General features: G+C 35.0%; 2 protein-coding genes across 2 annotated transcripts; one reads left to right on the forward strand and one right to left on the reverse strand.

Moving 5' to 3' along the window:
* Positions 1–485: 485 nt before the first annotated feature.
* On the reverse strand, positions 486–3,756 carry LOC110458277 (NADH dehydrogenase [ubiquinone] 1 beta subcomplex subunit 2, mitochondrial-like). The gene is made up of 3 exons (XM_021509909.1): positions 3,648–3,756; positions 2,083–2,182; positions 486–714 (listed from the first exon to the last, which is right to left on the reverse strand). Exons 1-3 carry the CDS (start codon positions 3,719–3,721, stop codon positions 640–642), a joined length of 249 nt encoding a protein of 82 aa, XP_021365584.1. The 5' UTR covers positions 3,722–3,756; the 3' UTR covers positions 486–639.
* Positions 3,757–3,918: 162 nt separating this feature from the next.
* LOC110458274 lies at positions 3,919–19,348 on the forward strand. The gene is made up of 9 exons (XM_021509905.1): positions 3,919–3,998; positions 6,458–7,482; positions 9,521–9,743; positions 13,138–13,518; positions 14,165–14,662; positions 15,584–15,955; positions 16,545–16,734; positions 17,021–17,360; positions 18,192–19,348. Exons 2-9 carry the CDS (start codon positions 6,505–6,507, stop codon positions 18,414–18,416), a joined length of 3,207 nt encoding a protein of 1,068 aa, XP_021365580.1. The 5' UTR covers positions 3,919–3,998; positions 6,458–6,504; the 3' UTR covers positions 18,417–19,348.
* The last annotated feature ends 753 nt before the right edge of the window (positions 19,349–20,101 follow it).

Here is a 20,101-nt window from a genome sequence, read left to right on the forward strand (position 1 = left end):
ACTACTATATTTTATTTAAGCGAAGCGGGCATTTAAGATCTTGGCCTTGGGGCGGATATTTTAAGAATGTTGCTTCTCCTATTATAGTAATTTCTCCATGAATTAATTGCTCCATACTTTGTCAAATTAATAGTTTTCATTGTACATTAGAAGTTGCCCATTTATATAAAGGGGGTTTGTGGCGATATAGGAATTTCAGTTTTTCCCCCTCAATATATGTATTGATGAAGTAATGAAGTTATGTACTTCAAATAATTTTCTCCTAATTATCAGAAGTTTTCAATTTATATTAGGACTTGTCCAGTAATATTATTCTAAAGCCTTTTATTCCCTCAGTCTTTCGATTGTTTATCATGTTGTCAAGTTATTTTCTTCATTATACTGTAACAGTACAATTACATTAACACTGCATGAAAATGCGAACAAAATAGATATGATATCTGTTAACAACCTGAATATTTTTCTAACAAAAGACAAGACACAAACAATGTATAATTTTTTTTAATGTAATCTTATTTTCAAATATCACAAAAGCTGTGTTTGTTAAATGTCACATCCATACTATAATTCACTAAATGAGCATCAGTGACTCTGTTGCCTGTATTTACAATGTCTGAATGGCCAGTGGCCAACATATTCCTAGTCCTCGTTATCTGGGGGAATGCCAAGCTCTGCATCTGTCCACTTTGAAGGGTTAGGATGGAAGAAATGGACCTGCAAATAAAAAGCATGATATGTAACAAAGTCGGATAGATTTCAACCAGCTTTGTAAATCAATGTTTCCATCTCGACACATTCATTTCTCTACACCCTCAGAATAAAATGGAGGCTCTGTACACAACATTTTTAGGATGAAACAAAAGGCCTAGTTTAAACCTTTAAAAGAATCATGCTGCAGCATAATGGTAAAATTGACTGATGTTGAAGTCAGGTGTCGCTCTTTCTGCATAGTTACCAGCCAAGGATAACGTACTGCAATCCTTCAATTATGTCATGACATATTTAATGGGTGTAGTGAAAATTCATGTATGTTTATCGAGATCAGAAACTGTATTTTGAAGACCGGCTTAAACAGGACATCTGCAAACATTCCACACAACTACAGAGAACAACAACCATTATAGTTTGGCTAATAATTAAGGACCTGGATTGCTAGCCTTAGTTTTCATTTGGATCTAGTCAAAGAAAATGTGTAATGGAATTCAGTGTGGAATATTTCTTTTACCAAAACCAGATTTTAACAACTAACTTGTGTAATGGGTTTCAAAGTACTGTGTAGAGCCTTTGTTACTGATGAAGATTCATGAACATTTCTTTGAATATAAATAATAAGCAAACAATCGGAACACAGCAATCAATCTTGGTAGCATGCCCCACAAGCACATACCAGTATGTGTTTGTAGAGTGGTCCTCGGAACCATCTCCAAGCTAATTACAACCAAAGGACACCAATGCAAATTGTCAGGACCATGAGCTGATCATTCCTAGACTGATTTTCAGTTAGATCGGCCTATTAGAACTTTTTTTTAAGTTTGAAATAGCTATTTTCAAAATAGCGGCCATGGCAGCCAAATTGTATTTCTGATCGACCCGAAAAATAACAAAACTTTGTCAGGACCATGAGTTGATCATTCCTACAAAGTTTCAGTTTAATCGGCCCATTAGAACTTGACTTTAAGTTTGAAATAGTTTTTCAAAATGGCGGCCATATAGGATTTCTGCTCGACCCGAAAAATAACAACACTTGGTCAGGGAAATGTCAGTAACCTTCCCATGAAATATTGATGAAATCCCTTTGCCAGTATTTCAGCTTAAGTTGAAAATGTAAAATGTTAACGGACGACGGACGAAGACGAATAGCAATAGGTCACTTGAGCTAAAGCTCAGGTGACCTAAAAAGTGAGCACAGATCTCTAAGAGTATCAATAAAGTGATCAGAATGCAAAAGCTTTAACAAAGGTTGTACAGTTTATGTGGGTTGGTCATGTTGTAGATCTCATTGGATCTATTACACCTAATTCCATTTTGAAGCAGACCAATGGAACCTGTTACTGTAATATGTATCTATATAATCATACTTACACCAATCTGATGGTACTTTGTTCCTAATGCATAGAAGAAACAAGTGAAAACACCAAAGCATAGGATTTCCCTCCTCACCAAAGCTGCCTCTGACCTGAAACTGCATAAAAAGAAGAAAAATTTCCATGACACAAAAAAAATCAAGGCATCATAAGTGATACAAATCCCCTCGCATTCACACATTGTGTGCCATATGTGTGGGGAAATGAATAGAAAATTCAATGATATAACAGTAACTGTTCTATCGACAACATCTGTTGAAGGTATTGTCATGGTAAACAATTGTATCAAGTTTCATGAAATTACGTTGAGGAATGCAGTCGCTAGAGCGATGACAAAGTGTTTTCTTAGAAAAGGAGCAGTGACCTTGACCTTAAACGTAGTTACCTGAAACCCAAACTTGTTCAAGGCATTGTCATACCAAACACTTGTATGAAGTTTCATGAAATTCCGTTGAGAAATGAGTTAGCTAGAGCGATGTAAACGCATGTCATATGTACGGGCGGAATCCTATATCCCCTCAAACTTTCGAGGGGATAATAAGAATTAAGACAATATTGTGGGACATTTTGCTTTACCCAATTTCATTTTTTTGAAATGTGAAATTATAACTTTACACATTGGGAAATGTTTTGTTTGAATTTAGGTGAGGGGTAAATTACCCCTCACCTAAATTCAAACAACCGTAATCGGTTCATATTTCAGGCTCGAGAAGGACCTTGGAAATCTCAGTATGGTCATTTTTTGCACCACACGTTGACTACGATCTGCTCTAACGCAACTTGTACTGAAGCTGAAGTACATGTATGACCTATCTTCAACAATTATAATTCACTAATATGACTGAAAATTGTGTTATTTGTAGGTGAAGCTTTATTGTATTGTAATTATTCTTTGATGCTTGAAATTTTCAATTTGAGAGATAAATCGACAAAACTTTCTATCGGCAGATGTGGTATATTTACAAACAGCTTATTACATTACAAAGCTTTTAATATAATACAAAGATATGGGCCGGTGGTCAATAATTTTGAGCAAAAAACTATAGTGCCTGTATTGGTTACCTAATTCTTTCATTATTTCAAACAAACCAGATACAAAGGTGGCTATCTCAGATTTGTTATACGCCGCCTCTGGTCGGCCTTTATCTATCGGATATGATTTTGCCGACTGTGACGGCGCCTAGTATCTCGCCATGTAAACCTCTAACATTGTTTGAGTAGGTATGTACGTGTTTTAATACAATTTTCTGTTATTCCCATGTTGTGATTTGACAACTGTGTCATACCTGTCTTCAACATTCTAAATTTGTACCCTGTAAATAGTTTTATCTATATATGTCAAAAATTTTAAAAAATAACCCTTATTCCCTTGTACATTTCCCAGCGCATAGCACGTAATCTTCAGTTTATGTGAAGGATTGCTATTATCCATAAGAAGAAGAGAAGGCAAATGTGGTCTACAAAACTGTTTTTTTTACAATCTTAAATGCATGTGATAAACTTAAATTGATAATTATGTTAAAATATTTGCTAATTGCTTTGAATATCATCGCCATTGCTTACAGTTTTGTAAATTTGGTCCAGTTAAAGGATGGTTTTGCTACCTCGACACCACTACCCTTTGCGGCGGTCTCCATCTTGCCAAGGACAAATACTTCCAACAGTTTCGTATGAAAATGAATTTCGGACTGAACTTCAGTATAGAATACTCAGTTTTATTTTAAATTCGATTATTAAACTAACTTTGGAATAAAAATGTACGTATCTGGCCACTGAATTTTATTTTCAAAATATACGAAACTAAAAACCAACTCCTAGCTCTCGATGAGACTTCCTTGACAACTACATAACAGGTGCTCGATCTGTAAACGGATTCCGGTAGGCAATGATAGACGGAGCTCTTCTTACATGATGGTAAGTGCACGGAGAGTGAACATTACGTCTTCTTTCCCAACAAATATTGTGAATGGTTTTAGTACATTATTGTTTGGGAAATTGTAGACACATTGTTGACATTTGAGGCGCGTGGACGTCAACTGACAGTGATCATCTCCATGAAACGAGAAAAAGAACTCCCACGCTAAATGTGACAATACAGTACAGCTTTCTGTTCTTTCTTTCGCCTTTTCTGTCATAGGATGTTAATTTCACAACTGTCAATCATAGGTAAACGTGTGTACAGTATACTACACGTTATTACATGGGCATGGCTGTTTTTTTTCCATAGACCACAACAATAATTAATTTAGCCAAAACACTTAGGAAAACACATATTCAGAAATAATTTAAATTACGAAAAAAACAAGGTTCATATTGAAACATTCAATGTTATAGAGGTTGTATAGGTTTTGGTTTAAACCTAATTAATTCAGCTAATCCTATAACTGCTGATCACAGCAAAACATTCATGGACTGCAGCTATAGTCATATTCCAGTGTCGTATAGTGTCATGTTTAATTTACTCCTGTAAGCTAGTGGAATACATTCTTGTATTCTCATTAAAGATTTTCATTATTTGTCAATATATATAGTTATATAACACCATCCCGTCATACTTGCTAGTAATTCCTGTAGGAACTCTATCTTAATCAGAGATTTATAACGATAGATCTTATCGTTATAAATCTCTGATTAAGATAGAGTTCCTACAGGAATTAACTTGCTAGCTGCTCTCCCCGTTTTGGAGGGACTCGCTCCAAATTTGGACCCATACATTAACCAAGCCCAAATGATTTCATGTTATAGAGTACTTGAAAATATGCTATGTTAGTGTTATTTTTCCTTATGGGTATACATTTTTATTTAGTGAGTGATGAGGTATGCTGTTATGCAATGGCCCATTTTATTTGTATTTATATTCACCATAATTACCCCCTCCCTCCCCTAAATCAGTGTGTCTCCCCTTTTATCAGCACTAATTTACTACTAATTAAATGATTCAAGTGTCCCGTTTCCAAAATAACTTCCATTCTGACCCTCTCCAATTAACCAAAATATCGTAAATTTCTACAAATATGGGAAAATGTCGAACACTTGTGTCGACCTCTTTAACTTCAACTGTCATATAACATATGATCTGTTATCTTAATAATTTCCCCATTCAGACAATTTTGCATGCACTGGGTGTTTATCAGAGAAAATATGGTATGTCTAACTCTTTAAAGTCATCACTTCGTTCTCCAATATTAACATTGTTGTACCATTATCCATAGATTCCCTGACATCAACACTTTTAGAAAGGTGTGATGTTTTACATTATGATGTATTTCATTAATCAAGCCACTTCACTATCAAGACAATTGGAACTGGTTTATAGAGTACTCCTAACATAAGAGGCCGCTTGTCTGCCTTTTTTCTATCGGATACGATTTTGCAGACTGCAGCGCCTGTCTCGCCATGTATAAGCCTCTTAACTGTTGGAGTAGTTAATGGAGGTGACAGGATAACTGAAACTTAATTGTACATGTGTAACAGGAGAAAGAGAAATGCAACAACCAGATCAGGGCTTGACTCTGGGACCCTCCGAACTCTTGACGGACACTTTACCAATTGAGCTACCCAGTTGCAGAAGATCGACCCAGTCCAGTTCCCCTACATTCCTCCCTCCTTTTTCTTAGTCTTCACCCAAAGACAAGCCTATTAACAATTCAGGTTCAGATATCCCCTAGCTAAGCATTCATCCAGTGCATGAAACAAGGGTTGGCAAGCTTGTAAATTTTGTAACAGAAACTCTAGATGGACGCTCTACCAATTGGGCTACCTGGTTGCCGACGATTGACCCAGTCCAGGTCTGCTACACATGAAAATCTTCCATTTTAATTTGGCTCATTTAAAGTTAAATGTGCAAAATGGCCCGGCATCTCCTGCCCTCCCTGAGTCCCAGATTGTTTTAATGATATCATATCTATGTTTCTGTAACTTGTTAGTAAATCATGTCAATTTTGTGTGTCTTAGAATAGTGTGACACTCTGATTATCAATTTTGATTATAAATCGAAGCCAGGGGTGTACCACTAGGCCTAATAATATAACAATATCGAAGCTTACCAACTCGCTTCTTGGAAAGGTTCTGGTACACTAGAAAGATAAGATCGTTGGCATTTTAATTACCGGTAAACATTGAACCCATTGTTGTCCATCAGGTACCAAGTACTTTATATTATGTACAAAGGTATTATCCAAACCTTCTTTTTGCAATCAACAGGGTAGTCCTTTACTTGTTTATGTCAATAATTATTAAAAACTATTGATTATTGAAAGTTTCAACAATCATCAATGTTTGTCTTAAGTGGAACTTTTTTGTTTTGATACAGTATTATCCAGAACTGATTTTGAATGTTTTAATGTCAATTATTTTGTATTCTATTGTTTCAGATTTAGAAAATTTAGCTATACCTCTTGCTGTTTTATCCAAAAGAAGAATGGCCTTGAACATAAAAGGGATTCCCACGATTTTCGGGGAGACATTCGAGAAGAATGTCACCTTCTGCGTTGACACATCAGGAAGCATGTTCAAAGGCCTGGGTGTGGTCAAGGAACACCTGGTGGAGACACTATTAAAACATGCAAGGAAGAGTCAGCCTACATCATTTAATATCATAGAGTTTAATTCAGAAGTGACACAGTGGGCTGACAAGATGGTGAAGTGTAGTGCCGAAACAGTTGAAGTCGCTGCAGAATGGGTGAAAAGACTAAGTGCGAAAACAGGAACCAATACACTTGATGCACTTCTGACTGCACTTGAGGATCGTGGTTGTGAATCCGTCTATCTTGTAACTGATGGTCTGCCGGATCAACATCCTGTAGACATCCTAGACCAAGTCACCAACGCTGTGAGAGGACGTCCCATCCACTGTATCTATCTGTGTGCGGAGGATGCTATGGACACATCTGCAATTGAGTTTTTGGAGGACTTGTCGGTGGAATCTTACGGATCTTTCCATATTGTCAGTCTAACACAACACGGCTGTGTGGAGCGTGTCACTCCAATCTATCGAGCAGATCATGCTCACGAGCGAATCGTTAGAACCATAAATGGAACATTACATAACCATGGAAAACAGTGCAGCGTGGCCACAACACTGAAAGTGGATCCCGAAGAATCCCTCGCTCTCACACCGCGAGTTTCCTCCTTCAATTCATATCCAGGATTTCCTGGTAACCCTTATGGTCACCTTGCTTGGGGTCATTGGTTCATGCAGCCACATCGTTATTACTTTCCCAACGGATGGAGTCAGTATCGTCCCGCACGGGGATGGCTGAAGTCACAGGAGTCAATGATGGATCACATTGAAAATTCCGGTGTATCTCCGGCCGCTGGAGCACTTTTAATCAGCAAGAAAGTTCTGGCTCGTCGAATTGACGATGGATATTTCTATCTCGGCAAGGTCAAGAGCCAGGTATGTATTCTGTACTGTGATACGATTATGCAAATCTCAAAGCCACAAGCCGAACTCCCTAAGGCAATGAGAAAATACCCTACTTATATAATGTTTTTTAGTAACCAAATTTATTTAGTTCCCCAAAGTTTGTTGAACATGTTTTGCTATATGTATGCCCTATTGCTAGCTAAAAGTTGTTTTGATTGTGAATTTATGCAAGTTTATAAAATAACAGAGTTACAAATAGTAGCTCAAAAGTCAGGACAAAGCAACACTGAGGAAGGGAACTGGTACTTCTATAAATTGACGTAATTAGTATAGAGTGACACCTGACTTCACCAACACCGGAATAAACTGATGTTGACTACACCTTGTAATATCTAACATGCCCTCATGGCAACCTGAAGCTGGTTCCCTTTTTTTTAAAGAAATTATATTTAGTATACATTGACACCTGACTTTTCTGACACCTGAGTAAAGTGACTTGAATCACACCTTGCAATATCTTACATGCCCTTATGGCAGCCAAAAAGCCTGAATTATAACGACTTAACCTACACACCGTCATTCTTGAGTAAATTCAGTCTCCTTTGAAGTCAGTAAATTTAGGTTCATAGTTTACTGACATAGATCTGAGGAAATGATGTCAGCTGCCATTAAAAGTGGCCAGCTATTCATCAACTTTGAACAGGCTGTTTTTTTCAGAATACACATATAGACCAACATTATAGCATGTGAACATTCAACCAGCTAATCTTTTCAAATCAATTCAACCACCTACTTGTTAACTTACTGAAAACACTGGCTTGGGACACACTGCCATATGCAACCAAATGATCCAGTTTTTTTGGATGTCAGTTAAAAGAGTCATCGTTAGCGAAACACTATCGTATCGAAATGCAATACCCAGTCCGTCTCTGAAGGAATTGAAAAAGTAGGAAGCATTGGATGTGGGTGGTCGATTGACACAGGTGGATGAACAGCACAGTGAATACACTGGATAGTGTACTCCCCTTTCAGTAGGGTTTGATTCTCCGATCAAATGTGAGAAGGCATGGTGTCACCTGCCTGACCACATGGGGCTTTCCTGGGTAATCTGGTTTCCTCCCACACTAAAAACTGCTGCATGCTACCAACAAGAGTAATTATTATAATTTAATAAAACTTGTTTCATATTTTTTGCAAAATAAATAAAGATTGTTGTGTTATATTCAGAAAAATTTCAAAATTAAGAGTGATATGTACCCAAATCCCCCTCTCGGGAGAAAACACTGAAACCTCCTATCCATGATTAGAACAACCAGATCTTATTCTGAGCTCTGGCTATAAAGCATGTATGATCATCCATCATGACTAGAATAAATCAATAGTCGATCAATAAATGTACGCAAGATCATCAGAGAAACCATGGCAACACACAAACAGTATGATGTTATACATTCATCAGTAACATTCTGGTTACCATAGCGTTTAAGATGTTACATCACATATTTGTCACATGCATCATGTAATTATCATTGTAAATAATGATCTGTATGTATGAGCAAATACTTTGAACTACATCACAGTTATTTATGTGGTACAAAAGGTTGTGAAATCATATTTGTATTATTTTCATTATTTTCTACCATGCTCAAATTTGTTTATATATATACCACATTAAAGGGTTACAAATAATAGTTTTTTGTATGACATATAATACTCCAAAGATTCATTTTATGATTATTTAAACATATTACAACATGTAGATCTATTATTTTAATTAAAAAGCATTATTATTAATTATATTCTACAATAACCTCCAAACTCAACTACCGAGGTGAATCATTTTTGCAGCTAATAATAGTTACATGATGAATAAATTTGAAAAAGCTTTAATAATTTAATGATAGCAAGCATCACTCAAAAATAAATTACTTATTTAAATATGTACATCATTATTTAATTTTAACGAAGAAAATTATTTAAATATGTATTTTCAAGTAATTTTTTTTTTTTTTTTAAATGTCAATTTATTTTATAACATTTGAAATGAAATTTTTATTTTTCATTTCAGATTTTGGGTGATAAATTTTTGGTAGCATTTGGTCCCAGTAAGCCTGGGAAGTACAAGGAGACAACATATCAGGATACATTTGTGTACGACCTAGTAGATTATGAGGACGCTAAGCGTCATACCATCAACACCTCGGACAAAGTGCTGGCACCCTGGGAACCTCAAGGGGAGAGGTTTGGGCCTGGAGTCGTCATAGAGGGACACGAAAAGAGAGGTTCCGAAGGTACGTAGATCTGGTGATAAATTTTCTTAAATTATTTGACAATTTTTATTTAACAATTTCTTTGTGTATGGTGACCACACAGATGAAACAAAAAATAGATTATATGTTTTCAGAGGAATTTCAGCATTTTCTATCCAGTATTCAGACTTACACAGTAACTAACTTGTGGTGAATGACCACAGGTCTCTCCAGAAAAAGCTAGGGGCCCTCTTGAAATTATGGGGGTCCTGATGTGCGTTGTTACTTTTCGGACACTACCTGTTCATCAAAATGGAGGCAGAAGCATAAATGCTTTAAAAAGCAAATCTTAGCGAATGAGGTTCAGGGGTATGCCCCTTCAGGGGTTTTGTTTTGTTTTAGAAGATCTATGGTGGATTCTAAACTATTCTGTAATCTGCATCTGTTAAATATGTTGTACAGTTTAGTTTATTTTCTGCAATATAAAAGTTCCTGCCAATATATTTGAGTTTCAAAGCATCAGGCATGTAATGGCCAAAAAAGCTAGGGCCCAGCGGGCCACCATAGACTGTATGAAGATCATGGGGTCCTTCCCATATTTTAGGGGCCAAGAGCCCCTTGTATTACATACCCTAACTGATATGCCTGAGTATTTTGGGAAAAGTCATCTTCCTTATTACGTTTAGAGATATTGAAAATGTAATATAAAATATATTACCCCATAGCAATTTAAGTAGAAGCAAAATCTAAATGAAATTATTTTTTATTTCTCTTAATCAAACGATAATGCAAGTCAAGATAAATGTTTCAATCCAGAAACCGCATTCATGTGTTCACCTTATTACCTACCAACACAAATATTCTTATATCAATCTGTTACAAGAAACCTACAGCAAAACATTTTTTTTATTGAAAGGAACATTCACATTTATAACTTAACAATTTTGTTTCAGAATAAAAAAAAAATTATAAATTTTTCATTGGTATTTTAAAAGTTGTCAAGAATCTCTAAAAACAATAAATTCATAATTCATCATCACCATTTCTCAAACGACCAATGATCAGTCATAAACTGAAAGGGAAATAAATCGGGAAGCATTTACCAATAGGGTTAGAAGGAAGTGTTTAAGAAATAAAACCTTTCTAAATCGAAATCTCTGGGGTGGAATAGTAACGAGTCATTATAGACAGGTGGTTGCTATACACAGGTGCAAACCAGTAGTGAGGGCCCTGCATTAGAGACTGTGATACACAGAGGTACAAAAAGTTATTTGGGTATGGTGGGGACCAGGTCCATATTTGTTTTCAAAATGAGAATTGCCTAGCTGAAATTCATAGTAGAAAAACTTGAAATCATGCCCTGTATAGTGTGGTTCAGCCTTCCTTATATAATCACAGAAAAATGTAAAATCACATTTTTTTTATTTGGCATGAAAGCAGTGAAAATACCTGTAAAAAGGCCTGCTGGTAGCATATTATGGTGATTTTACACTGTGTGACATGTGTTTGAGTCTGGTGTTCAGAATCTAGTGCATTCAATAAATTTGAAGTTAAACACTTAGGATTTTTATTACCCTTATAATCTGAATGTATACATTGTACCATTGAGATTTTTATTGCCCCATATCACACCAGGTTTACCTTTAAATTGAATAGCCAATGAAGATATACATGAACTCTTCAACAATAATTCATTTTATTACTTTGTTCAAGATTTTTTTTTATTTGACCTGTTATCAGGGTTGTACAATTCTTATTTAGTGTGCTAGCCCACAGAAAGATTTTTAAAAGATTTACTTGCCTAACATATATACGTTTTCAAATTAAATATTGAAAACTTTCACTAGCCCCGCCATAAAATCAATAGCATCAAGCATTAGGCTATGGGAATTCTATGCCCATGTTATTTTTTAATAAACTTACTGCTGCGTCTTTTGATTTAAAAAATAAATAAATAATAAAAATGGATTTCACCTAAAACTTTTTTTTTCAAAAGATCCAAACATATAAGTCATTCGTATTCACATCACAGCTTTATTTCAATTTCTAATTTCTATTGCAGAATAATTTGCACTTTTTGGATTCCTGATTTTTGTTTGCTTTTTTTGGGGGGGTGAAAAGGCTATTCACAGATTTATCAATGTGACAGTTATATGCATACTATAGTTTTTGGAATCTCAATGCTTTTTGTGATGATGCTATTCACAAATTTTTTTCAGTGTTACAGTTAAATATCTTTTTCTCCTTTACAGTATAGAGATAGTCTTGAATAATGTAAAAGTACTTAGAAATATTGATTCTATTGATTTTTCAACCCTTTAAACTATACACATGTTTCCTGTAGCCATGGTCCCTGGCTGAATGTTTGGGAATGTCAATAAGGTCAAATACAGACCGGCTAGGTATTGATCACTCATACAAACCCGAGACCAAACATATCTATACCAGTGTATAACTTCTTTTTCTTGTTTTTATATTTGGAACAACAGTAGACATGTATGCGTAACCACAGTCTGAAGTTTAAATCACTTTCTGAAGGGCCAAAGAATTTTTACCATGCTAGTTTAAATGGTATGTGGCAGGAACTTTAAACATATACTTGGTGCCTCAATGTGTTCTCGTCAATGATTCTTTCAAATTCATATTTACTTTCTCGGCTGAATAGAATATCTCAAGCCAATTATCTTGAAGTGGTCTGAAATTGATATTTATAATTACGGTTTAACCCTATTTGAGAGATCCAGTAAGAACTTAACAATTTGTGTTTGAAGATAATCCCTTTTTATATTTGTGTTATTTTTTGCTTAAATTCATGCAAGGCAGATTAAAAAAAAAAAAAAATCTGTCACAAATACCCTCTTTGTCTATCACAGTTTCCTGCTTAAAATAAACTAAACAAAGATGCATATTCTATCAAAACAACCTTTTCATAAATTTATTGAAAATTTGTATGTGGAGTAGAGATACAGATTTTAAATGTTTTATAAAGCATAAAAGAGATCATGCAACCAAATACCAAATACAAAGTTTGGACCCCCTCCCCCCCCCCTGCAGCATTAAAAAGGTTCAAAACACCACATGTTAGATAACATTCCCCTTCCTCGAAAAATCAAAGAGTATAAGAGGTTTTTTAATCATATCATAATGATGGGAACATTCAGAAAACATTATGACCTTCCCGGTCCCCCTTGTCACATTGATATTGCAGTAAATACTTTACATCAAATGGCCAACACTTAATTTTTGGTATTAAAGATGGCCACACTGGCTTCTGATTGGCTGATCAGACAGTAATGGCTGATTCTTCACGGCAGAAGTTCATGTCATGTAAATGAAGTATGTAAAAAGGGATTAAAAGTTGTCCCAAGTCAATATTTCAGAAAGAAAATTAAGAAAAGCATGAATTTTAAAGAAAGAAAAAAATTGTACATTGTAGGTCCAGATGACCATCAGATCACTGTCACATTCTCCAATGGGCGGACAGAGAAGATTCCGTCAGACATGGCACTGTGGGTTCCTGAAGAAGTATATGAACGACTTGTGCTGGAACTTAAGATGCCACGAGAGGCAAGGGAGACTCTTCAAACCAACCCACACTACCCCCTGGAGAACCTCCCAGGTTACCCAACATCTGGCCCCACTGCAGAGCCCCGTGTGTACGAACAGCCACACCCGGTGACCTTTGACATGGACAGCACGGTGGGAAGCGTTACGTGGCAGTATCCGTACACTCCAGGGTACCCCGTACAACTGAAACAGCGCACGGCGTCCGTCAAGTCTGCCGTCAGTAGCAATGCCATGAATATGCTTGTACCAGGTAAGTGCATGTGCTTATAGATATGTATAGCTGGTCATGATGTTTGGCTAGAAAGCATTATAAATATTTATGTTACATATCCAAGACAGATTTCAGTACCATAGTTTGTGGTTGCATTTTTTCTCTTTATCTTTAATTAAAAATATCTTGGAATAATTTTAACTTTAAAATTTGGAAAAATATACATATCTATATTGTCGAACTCAAAAACCTTAAATATCCATGACAGCTTGAAGTAGTTTCTGGTTGCATATTTTCCCTCTTTATCTTTTATTAAAAATACCTTGAAACCTGTAACTTGTAAAATTTGAAAACTTTATCTTTGAAGTATTTCCGGTTTTGTTTTCATCTTATACAGTGTTATAGCCTTAAAAATGCCTTTGAAATCTTAAAAAACGATCATTTGAAAACTAACTTACTTTAAAGTAATTGTAAATAATGTATGATATCAATAAGGATCAATTCTATTCATTTAAAAAACAACTGTGTATTGTTTACTTGTTTTTTACATTTAAAACTCAAATTTGTTTTTCAATAATATTGAAAAAGTTTTACAAAATTTTACATTTATCAAAAATGCTAAAATAAGTTACCTGAAGAAATTCTCAACTTTTCAGCAATCACTCAATCTTGTTTTTTTGTGTAGGCACAAACATGACTCAGGGACAACTGGACGAAAAAGTTACATCACAACTGATGGAACATAAGTTAATTATTGACGAAGGACAGAGAGACAGACAGTACGAAGAAAAAGCTGCGCGAGAGGAGAAATCGTTAGATGTGGAGAAGGTTGAATATAATAATGAGAAACAATTAATGGAGGACAGTGAAAAGGTTCTGATCAAGGCTCAACAGAGGGAAAGAACAGAACAACAAATGGCAGAGAGAATTCAAGCATTGGAGAGAGAGCTGGAATTGGAACGACAGAAGGAGAAGGATCTAGAGTTGAAAAAACAGATGGAGGCAGATGAGCTTGAGTTTGAAAGACAGATGGAAAGAGAACGCTTACTGAGAAAACGTGAAAAACAAGAGGAGAATCTACTTCGTAAATCGGTATCATTTAAAGACGATGTTATGTTGGAGGATCTTGACAGGCCAACTGAGGAAGAGGTCAGAGGTCAAAGAAAGGAGGAAAGACGATCAGGTGAGAAAAACTTGTTAATTATACATTTTGTTACTCTAAAAATGAGTTTTATTTGAAGAAGTATACTAGTTTCAATAATACATGTGATATAACTGTATTAAAGGACTCCAATTTCTATAATAAACTAAGCAGATTTGTTAAATGCATTAATGGGAAAGCTTAGATATTTTTCATTATCAGCTTTATCCCATTCAAAGCATCACCTATTTTAGATATTTGTAATATCGTATTCCTTGTACTAAAAATCTCATATACATATTACCATATTTATTCCAATTAAAACCCTGTCCCTTCAACACCTATTTTATTATACATATATGTCATAACAAGCATATATATTCTCTAATCAAAGCCATCCTTTATACACCTCTTATAGATAAACAAATAACTGCATTTATTTACTTATAGATACAAATTAATATATTGATTCTAATTAAAGCCCTGTCTCGAATACATCTTTGTATTATAAAATACATACTTCATACTTTTGCCCCGTCAATTTTTAGCCGTGTCAATAAAGTCCATATTCACTCGGTGTTAATTTTGCCCTCCTTATTTAATTACTTTGTATATTATGTTGTTTACTAAATTTCGCTGTAATGATAAATTAGCCCTCATTACCTCATTAATTTCCCCAAATACACCCTTCTATATTCATGAAATACCATATTTATTCAAAGCAATGCTTTCCTTGATACACTTTTTTTATACTGATATATACAATTTACCATACCTACTATGAGTTTTTTTTCTTTAATTCTAAAAAAGATATTTCCTATGGTAATACGAATTGAATGTAAACCCTGTTTGTAACTTAATTTTTTATTAGTGAATTATAATTAAACTCAAATCTTCAATCCAGTGGTGGATTTTTAGAAGAGTTAAATATTATCTTGTAATTAACTGAAACTCTTCTTGCAGAGACAACTCCTCAGCCAACAGAGAATTTAGAATACAACTTCTTTGCTGGAGAAGACAACAGATATGCTGAAAATATTCCTGTGTGCCCTCCTCGTCGTCGTAGAGAATCTCCAACCAGGCGTTCTCATTCCCCACGCTCAAGATCAAAATCCCCACCAAGGAGAAACCGATCTCCTGCCAGGGATTTTAACATGTTCTACCGCCGCCCAGGGTCAGGGAAGAGGAGCCAAAACAAGGCCCCATGGGTAAAATACTGGGGCAGTGAGTGTACCCCAGAGATGATTGGTCCTAACAGGCCGGGCCCATTTAGGGAAACAGCCCTCCAAGCTCCATTAGAGGCCAAAGACCACAGCAGAACACCACCATATAGTGGTTAGTGTGAACTTTCTTAACATTGGTTAATTTTAGGGTTATACCGTACCTTAATGGAGAGAGTTCCACCACTTTTCTACGATAGACGGGCAATGGAAAGATATTTTCTCGTTTATATTATTTCCTCTATATTCATTCAAAGAAAATTGTATACTATAAGCCTTTTAGGGAGTTAGAACATTTTGAAATTGTTCCTTTAAATAATGTTGAAGAATAAAGTTTTAACATATATTCGGATATCATGACCAGTGCAGTGAATGACTCCCTGTTTTATAAGTCGAATCCCAGTGACGGAGATTTTTTTCTGAAAACAGAAATTATCATAATAAATATCTTCATTTCATATATAATATACATACTGCTGGCTGTAGTAAATGTGCAAGTAACTAAGTTCAAGTAAAGAAAAATGCTGAAAAGTTGGAACCTGTCTACGTTGAAGGTACAATATTAGACTACTGGGATGCTCTCTCGTAAAATTGTAACGTGTACAAGGAGTTATCTTCCATAAGAAACAGTTTATCTCATTTGCATTGTTATACCCATATTGTTTTGTTGTCATTTACTAAATAGAGTTTTACATTTTTTACAGTTGAATGGGCAAATTCTGCATTTAAGTATGTTGACCCACAAGCAAAACACTGTCATACATCAAGTGTCGAGATGTTGATGAAACCTGCAAAATGCCAGAATGGCATGTTCCCTCCTCACCGCCCTTCCCAGCCCCAAGTCACACGCACAATGTCCGCCGACGCCAAAGAGGCTGCCAGGACAGAGTTCAGGTTAGCGTCCTGTATATGGATAATTTACCCTCGATAAAAAGAGTGCCAAGATTTAAAATTACTTACCTGAAATAACATCATATACAAAGCCAGGCAAATAATTGTGTTAACAGATTTGATAATTTTATGTCAAATATATGGATTATTTGCCTTTGATATTATGTATACATTACCGTATTCAAAATATTTTGGCTACCAAGCTTGGTTATTAGACAAAGACAAGGGCAATACCTGACTTGATAATTATACAATATCTATGTATCTCACAGTTATAAAAACATTTCAGGAGGAAGAAAGTTATCCAGCGACAAGTCAACTGGAATCAACGGCTATATCAACAAGACAGGATGAAGGAGTTAATGCAGGACAACCATAGGGAGCGCATCATCGCTCAAATGGACCACGATCGGCAGCGTCAAGTGAACGAGGAACGGATGGTTCAACAGTCAAGAGAAGCCAAGAAACAGATCAGTGCAGAACTTAGGTCGAAACGCGAGCAAGTTAAACAGCAACAAGAAGAGCTGCGAATTAAACGTATCGCAGGAATGAGAGAAAGACGAGAGAAGAGAGAGACCGAACATTTTACAAGGGAACAGGAGAGTGTGACTATAGCTGAACAGAGACAGGTATGATGTTCTAATCTTTTATAAAGAAATGTTTGTATATTCTTGACTATAAATAGGTGTGATTACTGTGGAAGCTTGTGAAGAATAAGATGTTTTCTTCTGCATTCTCTTGATGAGAACAGTACTAGTGTACCTGGTTTATTGTTCTGTAATATGTTACACACGCCAGCTATTGCAGTACTTGGGACCCTGTTTATCATAATTTTAACTGTTTTCTACATTTTTTTACATCCATGCCCCTCTTGATACACCGGTATGTGTTGATGGGCCATTAATTAAACTAATGTCGAGAATGGATGATGGAACATTCGTGGGGTTTCTTTGAGTCACAATCTAATTATACATGTACCTTTTTTGTCCTTATTTTATACTGATCAATATGAAGAAATCAGTGATTCACTATGCCCACTCTTAAAATCATTTATTTATGTCTTACAGACATTTTAACTTTTTTTTAAATTTTTGGTGTGATCCATAAAGCATTACAGTATTTTTCAAGGTCACTAGGCGAAAAGTATGTTAAATTCTTTTGCCCATTTTTTGCCTATGCCAGAAATGGTGGATGCCCCATTAGTAATTATATATATGTCTTATATATAGTTTGCTCTGTCGAAGGGTTTGTATGAATGTATTGACCTTGACACACTTTGGAGGTCACATGAGTACAATATTGTAATTAAGATATTGCTTGCTATCATTAATTATTAGTTTGTCTAATTTAATTTGGCCATATATCCAAAATTGAGGGTCACAGATGTGAGAAGTTTTTACTATCAATAAAATGATTTTATTTGGATTTTTTTTGAATTTTTTTGGTTTCTTTTTTCACAGCAAGTACGAGTTCAGCATTCCCAGAAACGTTGGGATGAACACCAGCAGCGCATTCAAGTAGAAGAAACTCAAAATAGGCAGCAAGCAACACAAGTCCTCAACGCTAAGGTGAATCGGATTGAACATTTCAGGACTCTTGAGGACGAAGGACAACGAAGAAAAGATTTGCGCATAGGCGTCACTGATCAACACCTAGCAAACTATCGTTCACAGGTTTTGCCGTGAGGCTTAGCTTATTTCGGTTTTATTGTTAAATTTTATATAGTTATGTAATTTTTGCAACTTTAGAATTCTTGTAGCAAAAGCGAATCTGCTGCTTGCTCAATTATCAACAGGAGAAATGTTTTTTGAATTGTTGTTAGATTGGTGATGGTGAAGCTAAACTTTCTGAATTTTCCTTAAACGTTTTTAACATCCCGCTCTCTATAATTTGCTAGTCAACATTTTATTTCATGTATGTATGGACCAATTTCATTGTGCTTGAACTTTGATAGGGGTACCAGTAACAGTATTCTGTAAAAAATAGTTTGTTTGTACATATCAGCGAAATAAATGCTTTATGTAGGGATAAACTACACAAGTAGTTTTTATACAGTGCGTACTTGGAAACAATTACTGCAGTTGAATTTTCGCCTTTTTCACCCTTGGAAATGAGGGCAAGTTTATCATTACAGTGAATTTCCGCAACTATCATAATACACATAATGGGACTATGTAGATGTGAGGGGTGAAACCAACTCTGAGCGAATATTGATTTTATCGGCGAAAATTTGACTGAACGAAAGTTTCCTGGTATACAGAATTTTAAACAGTGCTTGTATGAAAATACTTAACTGATATGTGGAATTTTATTTTTCAGAAATAGATTTCAGACGATTTTTTTTAATTTTTATCAATGAAGTTACAGTGATCATTGCCACATTCGAGTCAAACATACTAGTGTCAAAGTGATGTAGTACAGATTTATCCTGAGAGGATTAGATCAAAATAATTTCATTTTATTCTTCAATGGAACCCTTTACCTTTAAACTTCTTGGTGTTTTGTTGGTTCAGTAATTCAAAAGACAGATTTTATCTAATTATTTTTTATATTGTAATATAATGAGCCAATACAAATATCAAAAATGATAAGAAGTCTTTTCCGGAGAAACACATATTGGTGTATTCTATCCTAATAGAATACATTTATCAATTTCATTCTGAGCTAATTTTCGTGTTGGTGATGGTGTAATTTTCGTGAGCTCATGAGGTTGATGTAATTGCATTGTCTATCGTTAATTTTATGAGAAATATATGAGGATCAGAATGTAATATGAAAGTTACATACTTCGGCTTATAAATCTCTGTGATTGCTTGAGTGTCTGATTGTGACAGATCAATTTGTTATTATTACTGATGATGAACTTTAACGATGCTAAGGTAGAGACTCGGAGAAAAACATTGTGCCAACAAATGGTTTAAAACTAATATTAATATTTTTTAATTATGCCTTAAATTCTTGGAACGTTTCTTCCTCAGGGATTTAAATGAAGTTAACAAATCAATATTGCAAAGTCAACAAATCCCCATAAAAAGATTAATTTAGAAATCCCATAATTTTATCTTCAGAAATCTTATCAGTTATCAGGTCCTTTTGAAAATGAAAAGGTAATGGTCCAATATAACAAAAATTGTTGTGTTGTTAAAATATTGTTTATTAATTAGGGTTTGATATTCGATAATCTAAATTACAATGATATTGCTCAATTTGAATTGTATATTACCAGAAACAAAGCAAGGAACATATATAAGAAATTGTTGACAACTTATTATTTTGAAATTGTGAGTTAATGTATAATTAATATTGTTATTTTGAAATTTTGAAAATAATGATTATGAATAATTAATATTGTTATTTTGCAATTTTGAAA

The sequence above is a fragment of the Mizuhopecten yessoensis genome, unplaced genomic scaffold (genome assembly GCF_002113885.1).
Source record: "Mizuhopecten yessoensis strain PY_sf001 unplaced genomic scaffold, ASM211388v2 scaffold9525, whole genome shotgun sequence".
In the NCBI taxonomy this organism is placed as follows: Eukaryota; Metazoa; Mollusca; class Bivalvia; order Pectinida; family Pectinidae; genus Mizuhopecten; species Mizuhopecten yessoensis.

Bases quoted from the DNA above. Each gene is read 5' to 3' on its own strand.
- LOC110458277 (XM_021509909.1), bottom strand. From the start codon at position 3,721: ATGGAGACCGCCGCAAAGGGTAGTGGTGTCGAGGTAGCAAAACCATCC. The intron at 2,183-3,647 runs GTAAGCAATGGC...CTTTTTATGCAG, and splicing joins TGGACCAAATTTACAAAACT to TTTCAGGTCAGAGGCAGCTT. The intron at 715-2,082 runs GTAAGTATGATT...TTTTATTTGCAG, and splicing joins CAAAGTACCATCAGATTGGT to GTCCATTTCTTCCATCCTAA.
- LOC110458274 (XM_021509905.1), top strand. From the start codon at position 6,505: ATGGCCTTGAACATAAAAGGGATTCCCACGATTTTCGGGGAGACATTC. The intron at 14,663-15,583 runs GTGAGAAAAACT...CTCTTCTTGCAG, and splicing joins AAAGGAGGAAAGACGATCAG to AGACAACTCCTCAGCCAACA. The intron at 16,735-17,020 runs GTTAGCGTCCTG...AAAACATTTCAG, and splicing joins GCTGCCAGGACAGAGTTCAG to GAGGAAGAAAGTTATCCAGC.